This window comes from Eschrichtius robustus, chromosome 3 (genome assembly GCF_028021215.1).
Source record: "Eschrichtius robustus isolate mEscRob2 chromosome 3, mEscRob2.pri, whole genome shotgun sequence".
Lineage (NCBI taxonomy): Eukaryota > Metazoa > Chordata > Mammalia > Artiodactyla > Eschrichtiidae > Eschrichtius > Eschrichtius robustus.
The window spans coordinates 121985399-122002937 of NC_090826.1; the positions used below are offsets into that span (position 1 = coordinate 121985399).

General features: G+C 45.8%; 1 protein-coding gene across 1 annotated transcript; it reads left to right on the forward strand.

Annotated features, from left to right (window-relative positions):
• The first annotated feature begins 275 nt into the window (after positions 1 to 275).
• LRRC52 (leucine rich repeat containing 52) lies at positions 276 to 17050 on the forward strand. Its single transcript, XM_068538348.1, has 2 exons — positions 276 to 897; positions 16725 to 17050. The coding sequence occupies exons 1-2, from the start codon at positions 276 to 278 to the stop codon at positions 17048 to 17050; spliced, it is 948 nt and encodes a 315-aa protein (XP_068394449.1).
• Positions 17051 to 17539: the final 489 nt, after the last annotated feature.

Consider the following 17539-nt stretch of genomic DNA (forward strand, 5'->3'; position numbering starts at 1 on the left):
TGAGACCTTTTACAGCCGCCAAGCCGGCAGGCTTCCAGCGGCAGTCTGGGAGTGAGCAATCGGCAGAGCCACCAAGCCGGGCTGCAGGGCATTGGGCCTCGCGTTTCAGCTTCTGTTCAGTTCTCCTGTAATGGAAAATCGCTTCGCCCAAAGCCAGAGTGTTACAGTTCTTTCCAGCGCCCCTCCCCCCGCCCCACCACGCCCCTCGGCAACCTCCCGATCAGAGGGACAGCGCCCGCTGGAAAGTGGAAGGAGGGTAGTCGCCGCTTCTTACTATGTCCCGTGCTTCAGGCCCTGGGCCTGGGTGGTTACTCTTTTCCTTTGGAATGGGACTGGTATCGGGGTCAAGGTGTCCAAATAATTGTCAGTGTCAAGCCCAAGAAGTGATCTGCTCAGGGGTCCAGTTAACTGAATACCCCTCTGACATACCCCTGAACACCCGGAGGCTGTACCTGAATGATAACAGCATCCGTTTTTTGCCAGCGATGAATCTAGGACTCCTCAGTGACCTTGTTTACTTGGACTGTCAGAAGAACCTGATTCAGGAGGTGATGGATTATACCTTCGTCGGGGTCTTCAAACTCATCTACCTCGATCTCAGCTTCAACAATTTAACCTTGATCTCCCCATACAGTTTCTCCGTGCTCAGCAACCTGGTGCAGCTGAACATCTCCAGCAACCCTCATCTGTTATCACTCAACAAGTACACCTTTGCCAACACCAGCTCTTTGAGGTACCTGGACCTCAGAAATACCGGCTTGCAGACCTTGGACCATGCCGCCTTCCATAACCTCATAACACTCCAGACCCTGTATCTGAGTGGAAACCCCTGGAAATGCAACTGCTCTTTCCTGGACTTCACCATCTACTTAATAGTGTCCCCTCTGAATCATCCAGGTGAGGACTTGATTGGGTGCGGGGATGAGGATGTGATGGCATAGGAGGAATTGGTTCCAGAAAAAGTGAAGTCAAAAGATGGTCAGTGTGGGAGAGAGATCTGGGTAAAGTTGATTGAAAGCTTACTTATTGCCCTGCAGGATCCATCCTCGGGCTGACTGTAGAGGCAGTAAGGACCAGTAGAAAAAGTTCTAGAATAGCCATCCAAAGAGCTGAGTTCTGCTCCCACACTCAGCCCTTACTACTTGGCTGCCCTTGGGGAAGTCACAATTTCTCTGTGCCTCAGTTTCCTGATCCATAAAGTAGGGACAATATTACCAAACATACAGAGTTGTCATGTCAACAGGAAATGATATGTGTGGAAATGGTAAAGTACTGTAACTGCAAAGTGACAAAGTAATACAGGGACACTGTATTCCATTGGTAAACTATTTTAATCTGTTTAAGTCAGTGACTGACTTTTTTCAGGATCTAAAAGTAAATTCAGTCATTCATAGCCAGCGGAAAATCCAGTGGTACGATATATAGAAGGGAAAGTTCAATAGAGACAGAGGAGGGGCACGTGAGCGACCTGGACATGAATGAGAAAGGGAGGAGAAGAGGAGGCTTTAGATATCTTCTCTGTCTTCAGATGCTAACCTCACAAGGAAGGAGAGCACGGCATGAATGGGTGGCGAATGGACCACCAGTGTCCACTGTGTCAAGCAGGGAGATTCCAATCTCACAGGCAGACTCTCAAGTCTTACCTGGTAGAGTTCCAAGCCAGTTGCTGCCACTCTATCCACTGTCCCCACCCCTCTGCCATGGTCCCTGGGGCACTCCGGTGCCTCATCCCTTCTTCTTTTCCGTGACTTTACTGTCCCATTCTCATCCTTCAATTCCCCCACTCCACCAATACCACTTTCACCCAGGGAAGTCAGAGCTTCGGAGAAATGTGAAATAACCCCTCACAGAAAGCCTGGAGGCACTGATGTAATTAAAACCTATCAGAGCCATGTCCTCTCTTCCTTGCCTGGGTGTGTGTTTTTGAAAATATTTTCATGCACCAGCTTCACAAAAGTCCTGCTGAAGTTTCCACCCTGAAGTCCTGCCCGTGTGGCAACATTCTAGAAAGATTCCTGACCAAAATGACAGACTTTAAGGAGCACTGGGGGAGAAGGAGCTGGGTGGTGAGAGCGAGTAAAAATGTGCCCTCCTGGCTTTCCAATGCACGTGTCTTGAACTGTCTTCCAGGCAGGGGCTGGACTGTGGTGAGGCAAGCAAGGCTCCCAGGATGCAGAATCGAAGGTGGCACCGAGACTGTCTCCTTAAATTTTGTGCCCGAGGCACCTGGCCCTGCTGCCAGGTACTTCAACTTGAGTTAGAATAAATCAAAAGGAACAAACTTTGTCAGACCATCTTAACAGTACTAATCATAAAAGAACACAGGAGCAGTTTCTTGGGGGGCTTGCCTTGCCTTTCCAGTGATCATGCCTTCCACTTTTCTCAATGACTGGTGCTGTGCTGGTTTCTAGAAAGCTCTCTAAAAGAGGGTCAGTGTTAATCATTCTCATGCATCGAATGTGATTCCCAAATGGGATTCTCCCTGTCAGCGTACACGTAACTAGCCTGTGGGCCAGCATCATCTTTTCTTGCGCCCTCCCCACCGTTCATACACATTTTCCTTGAGCAGAAACCACCAATTTGCCAGGAGGACCCCCTACTTAGCTGAAAAAGATAAGTAGCTTGGCTTCTTCCCCAGTGCCTAAGCCTATCACTTCACCTCCCACCAAATCTCCCGTAATCAGAATTGTGCTTATAAAGTTGTATATTCTCAGAACTTTCAGGCTAACTACTTTGGACTCCCTGACTCAATTCAATCCAGGATTGAAAAGGATTATAAACCAGGTCTGTTTCACTGCATATTTTCAAAAACGTCAGAGGCGGGTGTCTATCTATCTTGTCAAGCTCATAAGCTCCTCGTGAATGAAGAATCTGGCTTTTGAGGTAGACAAAGCTTTCATCCACTGGCCAGTGGGAGCTCCCCACCCTGACACACACACACACCTGCTAATCTGCTCATCTCCCTCTGCTGTTTGGTGGCGTAGAGGAACCCTCCCAGTTCACTTCATACAGAAATATGGTCTCATTGCTCCAGTTCACTATTATTATCTCTTAAACACAGCAGTGAGCCCCAGGCCAGACATAGAATAATTTAGCTTTGTACCGAGATTTGCAGCTGCTGAAGTTTTTTCACACAGCTGTTTCAGTTTCTTTACTTGAGTGTCACACCAACCCTTAAATTTTGTGCTCTAGGACTGTGGAAGAGTCTAGGATGGGTATTTTTAACCCCTATCCTATGGTTGAGAAGATAGACTGATTCACCCAAAACCACACAGCTACTAAAAGGCAAGAAAATGGTTTGAACCTCCTGATTTCAAATTTAGGTCTTTTCCCATGTGGCTACTCTCTCTTAAATCCTCAAATTACATAACTATGATCCAATAAGTCACTTTAGTTATAAATATAAGTCATGTTATAAGCATATGCCCACAGCACCTAAATTTCAACTTTATTTCCTATCTGTCTACACTTGGAACTCACACTAGATCATTTTCATTGGATAACAAGCCCTAGTCATCATAAACTCATATAATATGCCTGCACTTCCCTTGCAAACCGAGGTTTCACCCCAATCTACCCGAACTCTAAAAGAATGAACCTAACCTCAGTGTTTGCTCTCCTTTGCATGTTATTCAGTCTGGTTCTCCCTTCCCGTACACACACACACACACACACACAACCACAAACATACACATGAACACACATGTAAACGCATACATACATGCACATATACAAACACAAAGTTGTAGCTACACAAACATACCATACATACATAATTACATACACACTCACCCACATATTACATATGCATGACACACATGCACATATAAATGCACAGATACACATCAACACATGAACACACACACACACACATACACAAAAAGCTGAAAACACTCACGCAATAAAATTCATTAGATGCTTCTCTTGCCCTTTAGCCAGAGCTCAACATAATGGAAGATGTTTATTTCATGTGACTCTCATATGATGATTCATGTCTCTGTTAGGTGGAAATATCTTTGCTATTTACAAACACTCTAGTTGAACTCTCAACCTTTAGCCCACCTATTATACCACATTTTCTATCAAAACGGTACTCTCTGGCATGTTCTAGAATGGGATCTACACATCTCTTCCCCATGTGCCCAAATTTCAGGATACAGGAAGAATTTCTATGAAATAAGCTAAATAACCTGGTTATTTATAAAGGAGAATCCAACTTAAAGATGGGGTTCATTTTAGACCCAGGGAGATACTAAACCTCAGTATTGGGAGATTTTGCCTGCAGTGCAGTATTGAGGTCTGTATGACAGCAGAATTCCAGTATATAGACCCCTTAAAAAGCAAGGTAGTGAAGTAAGGGACCTCCATGGTACCACTCAGCTCACGCATCCATCCATTTAAATATTTCTTGAGTGCCTATTATATGCCAAACAAGTGTTCATAGAGGTAGCTAGACAAGAACCCTGGGGTTGTGTATTGAGACTCATCTGACTATGGGCCACCTGCACCTTATGTGTCCCATGGTCCAATTAGGTGCAGCAGAACTAACCTCACTGGACACAGCAAGACAAAAAAGGCAAGCATGTGCCTTTTGGGGTAGAACAAGTACTTGGGACAGCCTCAGCTGCAGGTGGTGAAGGACGGCCACCATACAGGCAGGAGAGCCCAGTGTGAAGAGCTCAGGTTCTGGAGTGTAACAGTTGTGGATCATGACCCTAGCCCCGCCACTTAGTATCTGTAGGAGATCAGATAATTTACTTAACCTCTCCACACTTCAATTTCCTCATCTTTCAGACAGGTCTAGTAATAGAACCAACCTGTCTAGGGCTGGTGTAAGGATGAAATGAAAACATTTATGAACTGCCATTAACATTAAGCCTGGCACACCATAAACATTCAATAAACAAATGGTTGGCAGATGTAGGAAAGACACAGGATACTAAGAGAGTAGCAAATATCAGTCAGGTGGTCCCTGGGACAAGCAGTGGACTTCAGGAAGGCTCAGCCTTATTGGCGGACAGTGTACCCTGTCCAGGAGACATGACCGTACAAATGCATATGGGGATATAAATAGGAGATGGGAAGGTAGACAGCAGGTTCCAGGACTCTAATCCCTGAGAAAATGGGACAGAGGGAATCCTGGAGTTGAATATTGGATGAGTTATGAATACAGGAGTTCAGACACTGGGGAATAAAACCAGAAGCCCAAATCAAGGCTTGATCTCAGTCCAGGCCATGAGACTCAGGGCTGGGCCAGCAGCAGCAAGGTGGCTCTTCCTGAGTCACCTGAGTCTGGAACTGAAGTTCTACCTTAAACACAAACCCCACTTCCAGAAACAGGTGTGAACATGCAGACGTCTTTCACGGGATGAGGGCAAGAAGGTCAGTTCAACTATGGGGCAGACATGGCCTTGGGAGAAGAAAGTCACCTACATGGTGTAGTTTCGTGATCTGAAGAGTAATGAGCAGTATTTTTGCCCCAGTCTCTCCCCATCCACTGCCTACCATTGGGCTAAAATTAGCCATTAGAGATTCATCCTTCTGGGTCCCTAAAAGTGCCCCAATCTTGAAAAGGACTGTGAACAAATATGTAAGTTCCAGGGAAGAATAATACAGGTGCCCCTAAGCTTTTATCAACTTTCATATCAGAGGGAAGAGTGAGTTCTTGGGAAATACAATTAGCTAAGATTAATTCTGCAGCAGTGGGGGAACCTTGAAGGAAGCCAAGATCCAGGAAAGAAATGGAGAGGTGTTAAAACAAAAGACATCAGGGCAATAATATGTCCTTCCCCTATGTCACAACTTGGCTAAGTTCGCCCCCCACAGAGGGGCTGTAGAGGAGGCTGAATGTTTTATTCACCTTATTTCATCACAAGGCTACAGCAGATAGGAACATCAAAACTTTCCCATATTGACAAGAGATTTGGCGCTATTATCAAGAGTCTTCCTCAAAGGAAACCCTCCAATGATATACTCACCAGATGCACTGAAAACTGCCCAGTCCTCAAAGAGTTCATGTATTCACTTTCCAAACACAAAAATCATAGCAGAAATGGAGGTGAGTTGAAATGTGCTGGTTGCCTGGATGCTCTGATCAATACAGAGTTAAAACAGGTTCACAGATTCCATTTCCTTTTGGGCTCAGGTCAGAAAATAGGAGAACTAATTCCTGGCTGGAACTGTAATTTTCCAGTCATTAATGCTGTTTGAAGGTGAAAGTAGAAATTGAGCTCTTCCCAGGAGAGGGCTCCCCAGCAGGACAGGGTTGAATGCCTCTGAAGATGCTCTTAAAAACTCACTAGCTCTAAGCTCCTGGACAGAAAAAGCCTGGCTTCCTACATCCCCTCCACCCTCAAAGTCTGGTCCAGCACTGTCCAACAAAAGCTTCTGCAGCAGTAGAAATGGTCTACATCTGTGCTGTCCAATACACTACCCACTAGCCACATGTGGCTATTGAGCTCTTGAAATTAGGCTAGTGGAACTGAGGAACTGAATTTTTAATTTTACATCATTTCAATTCATTTAAATAGCCGCACGTATGGCTAGTGGCCACCATATTGGTGGGCGAAGCCTTTAATATAGGAAGATATAGGAAGCTTAAGCTGGAACTTTAGAATCTAGCCACCTCCCAGGTAAGTGGCTATAGAGCCCAGCCCAGCGTGGAGATCTTCTGACACCCAAGTTCAATGTTTACTCCCCTGCCATGATATTTCCTTACTATCAGGCACATCACAGTCTATTCAACTCTGAAACATTTATTGTATGTTTATTACGTGCCCAACATTGTATTTATGTTGCTGGGGTGCTTTATCACAGGGAAAGAAGTCATAATTCCTGTCTTTGATTAGGCAAATCTAGGGATACCAGAGAGAGAAAATGCAGTTGAAAGCCAGGAAGCCTGATCCCAGCCATGCCACTGTGTGATTTGGGGCAAGTCATTTTTCCCTCTGAGTCTCATTTGTCTCTGAAACAAGGGAATAGGATTAGATACTCTATAAATCCCTTCTAGTTGGCAGCCTATGGACCTAAATAGAAAGATAAGATGCACTTAGATGAAGGAAGAGGAGAGCAGTGGTCAGCAGACAGGGTCCCCGGTGAGCAAGTGCACAATGAGTCCGTGTCGAGGTGCAGGTGTTCCTAGAGATGAGGGCTGTGGTCACACAATTAGGAAGTGCAACCTCTAGCTCCTGCACTCTCCCGCCTCCTATCTTAAGCACCCTCTCCTGGCCTTGAACAATGCCTCCACCTCCCAGGGACTCAGTGCCCTGGACTTTCCTCCCAGGCCTGGCCTGCTCCACCAGCGGTTCTCAAACTCTAATGAGCACAGGAGCCCAGGCTCCACGTCCAGAGGTGATGACTCAGTGAGATGTTGGGGCAGGTCCTCCTTAGGCCACATTTTGAGAAACCCTAGGACAATGGTCTGGCTTCTAGCTCTATGGTGGCTGCTCCAACTGATGAATAAATTGATTTGCACTAAGATGTTAGTAGCTGATAATGTTTTGATATGTCTCCCTCAAGGGGCATTTGCAATGTGACAGGGAACAACCAGAAACAGTGAGAATTCAGAAAATCACAGGCTACTAGCGTAGATGTGGAGGTGGTCTCAGGACAGAGGGTCCGTCTGTGTCAGCCCTTAAATTATAGTCCTTAGGCAGTCCTGCTTAGTCCAATGGTGGGGCCCACAAGTCAAAAAGAGGAGTCCGGGCAGGAGTGCTGCCGAGGCAGGGGGACAAAGCCACTCAGGGACATCTGCAGGGAGCAGATGGGTTGGGTCATGTGCTGTTTCAAGTCCAAGTCATTTTGAGGGCATTTTGAACAGGGAACATCTCAGTTTCATTCTGAGGCTATTTCATCTTGTATTCAAGGCTGCTCTCATATGATAATGGCCCCATTTCAATCCACCAAGTACAAAATCATCTACAACTGTGCCAAAACTTAGATTTCCAGAATGAATTCAGGTCCTCACACCCTTCCACTATTAATGCTAACCCATCTCCTCCATCAGGGAAATTGCAATAAAGACCAGACACCAAAAAAGGGAACAGCTGGGCAGCAGTCATTGCCAAGGCTGTCAACTGCTCCGCTAGCACATCTCTCCCACCTTATCACGAACACCCTGGCCTTGTGGCTCCCTCCTGCTGAGAGCCAGAGGAGCAGCCTCATGAGGACAATGAGGGGGCTGAGAGGGGTGCAACTGATTCAGTGATCCCTAAATCTTCCCGAAAATTCGAGAAGGGATGGGGATGGCAAGGATGTGCAGTTTGGGAAGGACCTCTAACTCAGCCCTTTTGGAATCCCTGAGGTTGGATGATCTAAAGTTCCCTCAAGCTCAGAAATGCCAGACCTCTATGCATGGCCCCTCTGATCGCCCAGCACCACTCAGGCCCCTGGAAGGAGGCAGTGCAAGGCCAGCCAAAGCAGCCAACCTCAGTTTCTTCATCTCTAGAGATGAAGAATTCCCCAAGCTATAAGGAATCCAACAAAGCGTGGATGCAGCTAGAAAGAGAAACAGGGGTCCAGCCATCTAGGGCCTTTGTTTATGGTTTTTCTAGGGAACATGCAATGTATCCTGAGAAGTTTTGCCAGGCAGGCAAGATGGATACAGGGCTAGGAGGCTCGTATGGGCATTCAGACAAGAGAGGATGGCAGCCTATGACAACAGTGTGGATGAAGAGGTACAGACAGGTCAGAAGGAGCTGTTTAGAAGGTAGAAGCAACAGGACTTGGGACTGAACTAGACCCTCCCAGAGTTCCCTGTACTCCCTTTGTGACTCTTAGCACAATTAACAGATTTGTATTAATTTAACATTTGTCTTCCCTGATAGACAGGAAGGTCTGTAAGAGCAAGGAGCAGGTCTGAATCTTCAGAAAGATTCAGACACAGAGAAAATGCTCAAGAAATATTTGAGTGAATAAAAAATCAATGAGACATGGAAAATAAAGGAAAGGAAAAAAATCAAGTATTGGTTTGGACAACTATGGGGGCTCCACTGAGAGGAGGGGCAGTGAAGGGGTTAGGGGAGAAGCCAAGTCCTATCTTGAATGTGTTGAGTGGGAGGTCTTTGTGAGCCAGGAGGCATTTGGATATTCTGACCTGAAATTCAGAATAGAGAATAAAATATATGTTTGGAGATCATCAGCTCACTGGTGATCATCAAAACCAAACAAAGGATGAGATCAGCCAGGGAAAGAGTTTAGAGTGAGAGGGTAACAGGGCAAGGACAGAAGCTTTGGGGAATGCCAACATATTGAAGCATCAAGTAAGAAGAGCAGAGAACTTAATAAAGTGAAGGGACCAGCAATGGAAATATGGTGCAGGGTGGTGTGGTATTTCTAGACAGAGGGAAAAACAAGTGCAAAGGCCCTGGGGTGGAATGAGCTCGATGTAGCGGAAGGTGGGTATGGCTGAAGTGGAGTGAAGCCAAGGCAAGAAATGAGGTAAAAAATCAGAGGCCAGATCTTATAGGACCAACAGGCCATGGAGAGGCTTTTGACTTTATTCTAAATGTGACAGGAAGTCATGAAAGGGTTTTGAGTGGGAAGTGACACGATCTATGGTTTACAGCTGGCTCCCACTGCTAGATGGAGAGAGACTGTGGAAAGTGGGAACACAAGTTAAGAGGCTGTCACAGTTCAGGCGAAGGGAAGACTGTGGCTTGGCCCAAGGGAAGACTGTGGCTTGGCCCAGGGTAATGGTCCAGAAGATAAGAAGAAGTAAGAATTGGGATATATTTTGAAGGTAAGACTAACAGGATTGTCTCATGGCTTAAATTATGGGATGTGAGAGAGGAAACAGGAAGGGCTCCCAAGTTTCTGCCTGGGTGACTGGTGAACGGTGCTGCCTTCCACCACGGAACTTTTCTAAGTTGCCTATTATCCATTAGGATAATAACTGTCCACTCTCTGGATTTTTCTGAGAAGATGAGTTATTATTCAGCAGGTCCAGCTCTAGGCCAAACTGAGAGCAAACTAGGGTTTGCCATTAGCTTCCAGGAACTGCCTGGTACCATCCCCCAGACCTGTCATGTAGCTGGTTCCCCTCCTCCATCAAAACCTGCTCAAGAAAGGCAGTAGCAGGGGTTCCCCAGGGAAGGGCTTAAGTCATTGGCTTCTTTTTCAGAGGACTTTACACTTTAAGCCTTCTTTTATCAGTGGAATGAAAGGTTCTATCTCCTGCTGACAGAATTTTGGGCACTGACAAGCACATGAGAAGTATTATGAGGAAAAGGGGTCTTTCTACCTCTAAATCTTGCCCATATACAACCACTTATACAAAAAAACCAGTCCTGTAGACTAAAGCACCTTTAAAGCACAGGAATAATCAGGTTGAACTTGCTGGATTTCAAGGTTGTTCCTATAATGTTCCAAGAGTCTATGAATCAGGTTTAACCTTTACCAAAATATGAACTCTTTATCCAAGGGAAAATATTGTATCAGATAAGAACTGTACTGCCCAAGCCCAAATCATCCAAAGCCAAGGATGCTTCAGACCAGGAGTCAGCACACACTTTCTATGAAAGGGCAAATAATAAACATTTTAAGCTTTGTGGGTCTTTGTTGCCACTACTCACTCTGTCATTTGTAACATGAAAGCAGCCATAGAATATACATGAATGAATGGGCATGGCTGTGTTCCAATAAAACTTTATTTACAAAAACAGGCTGCAGGATGGATTTGGCCCACAGGTTGTAATTTGCTGAAGCCTGGCTCATGCCATCAAGGGAAGACAGCTGGGTGATGAGGAAAAGGAGCTCTAGGGAGGCAAAGGTAGGAGCCAATGGAGGACTAGAAATGCTCAGAGGACCATGCATGAGGGTCTAAGAAGGGGGCCTTGCTGGCCAGTTGGCTTTGGTGGTGCTGGGCTGCTATACGGTCGAGTCTAGGTTTCCCTCTAGGGAGTCTTCTCCTCTGGGCCACCCATAGTACAGCAGAATATGATAGTGATCCCCTCAAATTCCATCAGAAACCAGTCCTAAACAACAAGGCCAAAAATATGAGTTTAAGAACTGCTGTATGAGATTAAACCAATAATCCACCCATTCTCTATGCATTCAAAAGACATTTATCAAACCTCTATTGTGTACCAGGCACTAGGGATACAAAGGTGAACAAATAGGGTCTCTACTTTCAAACAGTAATTGGGAAATAATAATAACTACCTTTTGCCATCATGCTGGCAGCCCTTGCATCCTCAGCCCCTTCCCCATCTGCACTTACCCTCGTTTCCTTCTCTGCAGTCTCAGAGGACACTTCAAGGCTTACCCCTCCATTTGAACAGAACAGTCATCTGTTCCTGCCTCCTCCAGGACTTCACACCCCTTAGCTCACTGAATCCTTCCCCAGACTCTCACGAGGTAAGCAGGGATTGGTATTAGCCTAGTGTAGAGTAGTCCAAGGTGGCAAGACGTTAGCTGACCCACCTATAGTCTTCTATCTCCCCAGGTTCCCTTTCTTCCAGCCGAGCATTATGTCAATGACACTGACCCCCAAGGGGCATTAATAACAAACAATATTTAATTCACTCAACAAACATACTTTGAGCTCTAGTATGTGTTAAGCACTATTCTAGATGTTGAGGACACAACAGTGAAAACAAATCCATGTCTTCATGGAGTTCATAATCTAGTGGGCGGAGGCAGACAAATGAATAGGTAGTTGACAAATACATAATTTAGCTGGAGAAAAAAACACTGAACATCTAATGATGTTCAGGCAAGCTAGGGCCTAAGGAGGAAAAATGAGGGAATTAGACCTTTCTCTATGTTCCAGGTGGAAGTTTCATGACAAAGTGCTTAAGCTGATAGAAACTGGTATTTGCTCTCCAAGGAGCAGTTGCAGTGTAATTGAGAGAGAAGTCTCCAAATTCTATCCTCTCACTTTACGTGGCCACCACATGGAGGCTGGCCTCCGCTCAGCCCAGACAGTTCCTAAGCAAGACTGCCCAGGGAGCTCAGAACAGCCTGCTCCTCCGGAGAGCTAAGCAGACCTCAGAACTGTAGTCACTTCTGCAGGCCAAGAAAAGGAACAGTTCCTCTTAAAACCACGAGGTTCAAGCTGGCTTTCTGAAGGAAGGCTTTCTGGGCTCCTGCATTAACAGGTGTGGTTCTGGGCCCCAGAAGCTCTTGCTCCTCCATGCATTCGATTTTGGCGGACAGGTTTTCCACCTGTGAGCAACGTGCCGCATGTGGAACTAAATAAGGTGGTAGTTTATGTTTCCTTAGGAACTATTTGCAGGAAGAATTTAAACATTAATGATACCTGTAATTGTACCTGGGCGCTTTAACTGGGGCAAATGCCCTGCACCCATGAAGTAGAGCTGAGGAAGTGATAAGATGGGGCTTAGTCACATGTTTGTAATGTGATTGAAAGCCCTGGGATTGTGCGGCGCACAGAATACACAGCAGTACCTGGTAGCCTTTTCTCAGAGGCAAGGAGATCAAGAAAGTCAGAGACAGAATAATTGATGAACAATTTATTTCATTCTGTAGCCTGGGAATAATTAAAACTACTTAGTGGGGTGCTCAAGAGTAGAGTTTAATTTTGTGAAGCACCTTATATGGTGTCTAGCATATATCAGACATTCCAGGATGAGTAGATGGGTCTATAAACTCTAAAGTCATCATACTAGACTAGGAAAAGAATGCATGACTAACAAGCTAAAGAAGAGGAAATGAAATAATAAAATAGAAGGAACATAGTCAAGGGATAGGATCATTTAAAAAGTAGGACAAATGGAAAACAAATAGTTAATCCAAATATATCAGTCTAACATTAAACATTAATGGGCTGATTAAAATACAAAGTTTGCTAGATTGATGAAAAACAAAACCCAACTACACCCTGCTTACTAAATATCCCTTAAGTATAGAAACATAGGAAGATTAAAAGTAAAAGGATGGGAAAAGCTACACAATGCAAACACTAACCAAAAGAAATTTGGTACAGCCATACTAATGTCATCAGAGTACACTTTAAGGTACGAAGCATTACTACAGATAATAAGTGATATTGATCAATGAGAAAAGGGTAAATCTACCAAGAAGAGGTAACTTTATATGCATCTAATAACATAGCTTCAAAATATGTAAAGCAAAACTTGACAGAATTATACAGAGAAGTAGACAACTGCATAATCATAACTGGTGACTTTAACATACTTCCCCTGTAACTAATAGACCACTAACAATCTAATAGTAACTGAGACAATAGTTTTGAAAAGTCAATAAAGTCAATAAAAAGTCAAAGAATATAAAAAGTCGATAAAGATATAAATAAAAATCAATAAAGATACAGAAGATCTGTATAAAACCACACCCTAATCAACATACAATGTACTCAACAAAGACAGAATACATTTTTTTCAGTGCACATGCAAAAACTACTAAAATCGACTTTATGTCCAGCCATAAAGCAAATTCTCAATAAATCTCAAAGGACTGAAATCATAAAGAGTATGTCTCCGACCACAGTAGAATGAACTAGAACTCAATAATAAAAACATTACTAGAAAATCCCCAAATACTTAAAAATTGAGTAATTCATTCAGTGAATGATAGCTCTTATTATCAAGAGCAGTGATGATCAGACATGGATTATGTCGTCAAGAGCTAAAAGTGTCTCTAATAGAAGAGAAAAGATGTACCCGTTTTCTAGCAAATAACCACCAAGCAACATAGAATGTGATAGGTGCAGTAAGAATGATACTAGGAAATGCTATAGATGAGTTCGGAGTGGGAACAATCACATGACTGCCCTCTGACGTGGTTTGGGAAGGATTATTGGGGGTAGATGCATTTACACTAGACCTTGAAGGATAGGAAGGACTTGATCATGCAAAAATTAGAAGAAGAGATATTTGATGCAAAAAGAGCAGTGTAACAAAGCTAAGTACAGATAAGGGGGATATGTAATCAAGGAATAAAGACAGTTTAATTTGACTGGAACAAAGGGCGGGGTACTGGGAGAACTCAGAAGTAAGGTGGGAAAGGCAGGAGGGGGCAGATCCTGAGGGCTTTGAACACCAGGCCAGGTGATCTGGATATTATTCTGAGCCCCACAGGGGAGTCAGAGGAGGGTGTTGATCCAGAGTGTGACTGGCAAGAGCCTAGCTTGCAGAAGGGAAATCTGGCAGGAGTGTGTGAAATGGTCCGGAGCTGGGAAACTGGGAATGGGTGGAGACAGACCTGCTAAGAGTTGAGAGCTCACACCTTGGCAGTGACAGGCAATGAAGGGGGGAGAGTGAATGCAGCAGTAGAAAAACCCTCCCCACAGATCCACCCACATCCCTCACTTAAAAGCAGCCTAACAATGCATTAAAATCACTGCCTAATTGCTCCTTTCAAGGTAATGCTCCAAAATGGAGAAATATGCGTTTAATGTTTAGTCTCATCTCTGCCACCCAAGCCCCAATTTAAAAGCCTAATCTTTTTAAAAATAGAATGAGATAAACTCCCATAGGCACACTCCAGACCCTCAAAATCCCACGTTCTCCTTTCTCAAATACATCTTTCTTCGTGTATTCCCATGTGGTGTCTCTGGCAGCTTGGGCAGGTGACTTAAGCCCTCTCTTGCTAGAATTCCTGAAGATGGCAGGAGCCTCCCCTCCTCCTCCCCAGCCCCACTCTTGGGCCTCCTGGGCAAAGCCCCAGAGGTCCTGGAACCAGGCTGACTAGAGACAGGTCTTGAGGTGTAATTGTGTTCCTGTCCCTTTACAGCACCCTGAGATGGAGGCCCAAGGCCCCTTTCCCTCTCCCATGGGCCAGGGTTGCCGTGAGGGCCACTGTCCCACACTCAGTTCTAGAGAGGGGCTTCTTCCTCTCCTTTCCTCTGTAGTCTTTGCAACCAGTGGATGTGGCAGCCCCCAGGCTGGCTCCCTCCTCATATGTCTACAGCCTCCTCCACCAGGGAGTCCTCACAGCATCACAGACTTCAGGCCATCTTCCCGAAAGTAACAAATGACTTCACTACAGGTGCACTGACCCAGAACCGGGGTGCAGGGAATAGTGTCCAGCTTGGAGAGGACTTAGCGCTCAGCCTGGACAGCTCTCTCCAGCCACCCAAAGCCAGCTGCCTCCTACCCAGTCACCTCACTTCTGTATTCCTTTCCCTAATTCTCCTGCTTCTAGCTCCAGTCCAAACCTGATTTCCCTCACGTCCTTGGTCGCCAAGGCTATCAGTGTCTTCACATAGTCTGGAGTTTCTACCCTGATCTAGGTGAAGCTTCTCCCCACACTTGCCTCTCTCTGTATCTCCCACTTCTGCAAAAAAAGCTCAGATAGCTCAGTCTGGGTTTTCTCTGTCTCCTGTCCCCTGCCTGGATCCTGCAGGTTATCCAAAACCTTCAAGTTAGGAAACCTTCCTGAGTCTCAGTTTCCTTATGTGTAAAACAAGGATGATAGTGTGTGTCAATGTTGCTGTAAGAATTAAACGAGACAGCATTTGTATATCACTTAGCATGTAGACAGAACTTGGTAAATATTAGCTGCTATTATGATTTGGATCATAGTTGTCTCAAGCCCTGGTCTCAACCCTGAATGTGAGCTCATTTATCTAATGCTCATTTATATTCACCTGGACACCACTCACAGGCACCTCAGCATCAACACGGCGGAGTATATGGAGCTAGAAAAATGCAGGGCTGACGACAGAGCTCTGAGTCATCTGTGTATCTGTTGTGCACAGTGTATTGTGTGCACTATTGTGTACAATAACTTGCCTTCTCACCTGCGTCCGTTAAATCCTCCTAACTACCCTGAGAATAGGTATCTTTCTTTGTAAGATGAGGCAATGGTATTCAGAGACAGAGTCAGACATCCTGCTGAAGTTTACCAAATTAGTAAGTAACAGTGGGTTTGAACCCTAGTCTGTCTGGCTCCAGAGCCCACTTTGCCTTCTGTTATATACTGAAGTCCGCAGTGCTTGGTGTGGAGAGGTGCTCAGGGAAGGAGCCAGGCAGCTGAGTCAGTGGCTAAAAAGGACTGAAGGCTCATGTAGATCACATGATCATCCAGTGATACCAACATCATCACTGAGAAACAGAACTGCTTCCGGTATTGGCTGTCTCTTTTCCCTGAGCTCCCCCTTGATTTCTTCAGGTTGCGGGCAGGTGGGGCTGAGGGTGAGGCATAGAGAGCACACAGTAGGCATTTCCAGAGAATTTTGCCCCTCCTAAGTGGCGTGCAATGACATTGGGTGGCCTTAGTGATCCCTGGCTGGGCTCAGGAACAGGGGAAGGGGAAAGGACAAGGTGGAGGGGGAAGGATGGGGTCAATAAGAGGAAGGGGAGACAGAGATGATGAGCACTGGCGGATTTCTGTGGCGTGTCAACACTCCACGGCAATCTTGCTTAAGTTTCCAACCTCCCGGCTCCTGCTGTGGTCTCTCATTCCTTGAGGAGCCTTAAAAAGCAAAGCCCATTTTCAGGAGGTGAATCTGAACACAGCTAAGCCTCGGGCAAAAAGCAGCCGAGGAGCAGTCTTAAACCTTAATGTGCCCAGAGATCACCTGGGGATCTTGTTAAGATTCAGATTCTGATTCAGGAGGCCTTGGGGTGGTGCCTGAGATTCTGCATTTCTAACGGGGTCCACGTGATGCCAATATCGCTGGCCCGCAGACCACACTTTGAGTAGCGAGAGTCCAGACAGCCTCTCCAAGTCCCTGTTGACCTCAGGACCCTGGGAGTTCTGCTGTTTCAGCACTCTGCCTGCTGTGTGTTTCCTCTTAGATGAACAAAATGCCACGTGCCTGGAGCCCACAGAACTGGCAGGGTGGCCCATCACGAAGGTGGGGAACCCGCTCCGGTACATGTGCGTCACGCACCTGGACCGCCAAGACTACATCTTCCTGCTGCTCATCGGCTTCTGCATCTTCTCCGCGGGCACCGTGGCCGCCTGGCTGACGGGCGTGTGCGCCGTGCTCTACCAGAATGCCCGCCGCAGGTCGAGCGAGGATGAGGCAGAGGACGAGCACGGGCAGAGGGTGGAAGTCAGCAGGAGGATTTTTCAAAGCAGGGTGGACTCTAGCCAGGACGGGTTTCCTCAGCTGATTTAGTTGCCAGGGGCTGCTGTCTGATGGACCTTTCCCAGGCTGCCTGCTTTCCCTCTTGCCCTCCCCTTCCCACTCCTCAGAGCTGTCTTAGAGATTGAAGCCTACTAGTAAAATAAATAAAACTTTTGGTGGCCATTTCACAGGTTGGTCCTTTGCTGTTCAACCAACCCAGGGATAATTCCTTGATCTCAGAGGGATGGCATAGAACAAAGTCTAGAGAAGCTGTTGGAGGCATCTAAATGCTGAGGAAGGCCACCCCGAAAGCGGGCCCACTTGTGTTTGATGAGCACCTACTATGCTATGCCCCTAAACTAAGTGCTGGAGGGAGGGATGTGACAAATACAAGATTTGAGATCCGTCCTCAAAGAGCAACAATTTAGGGCGGTGGGGGTGGGGGGCAGTCAAGATTAAAATGATTCAAATGGAGAAAAATACAAGGCAAAATGACAAGGACTAACATGAATGGAATATGTCTATGGGCTAGCTTCACAC

What these genes read in the sequence shown, in the direction of transcription:
- LRRC52 (XM_068538348.1), top strand. Translation starts at nt 276, where the DNA reads ATGTCCCGTGCTTCAGGCCCTGGGCCTGGGTGGTTACTCTTTTCCTTT. An exon ending in GTCCCCTCTGAATCATCCAG is followed by an intron (nt 898 to 16,724) that starts GTGAGGACTTGA and finishes GTTTCCTCTTAG; the next exon opens with ATGAACAAAATGCCACGTGC.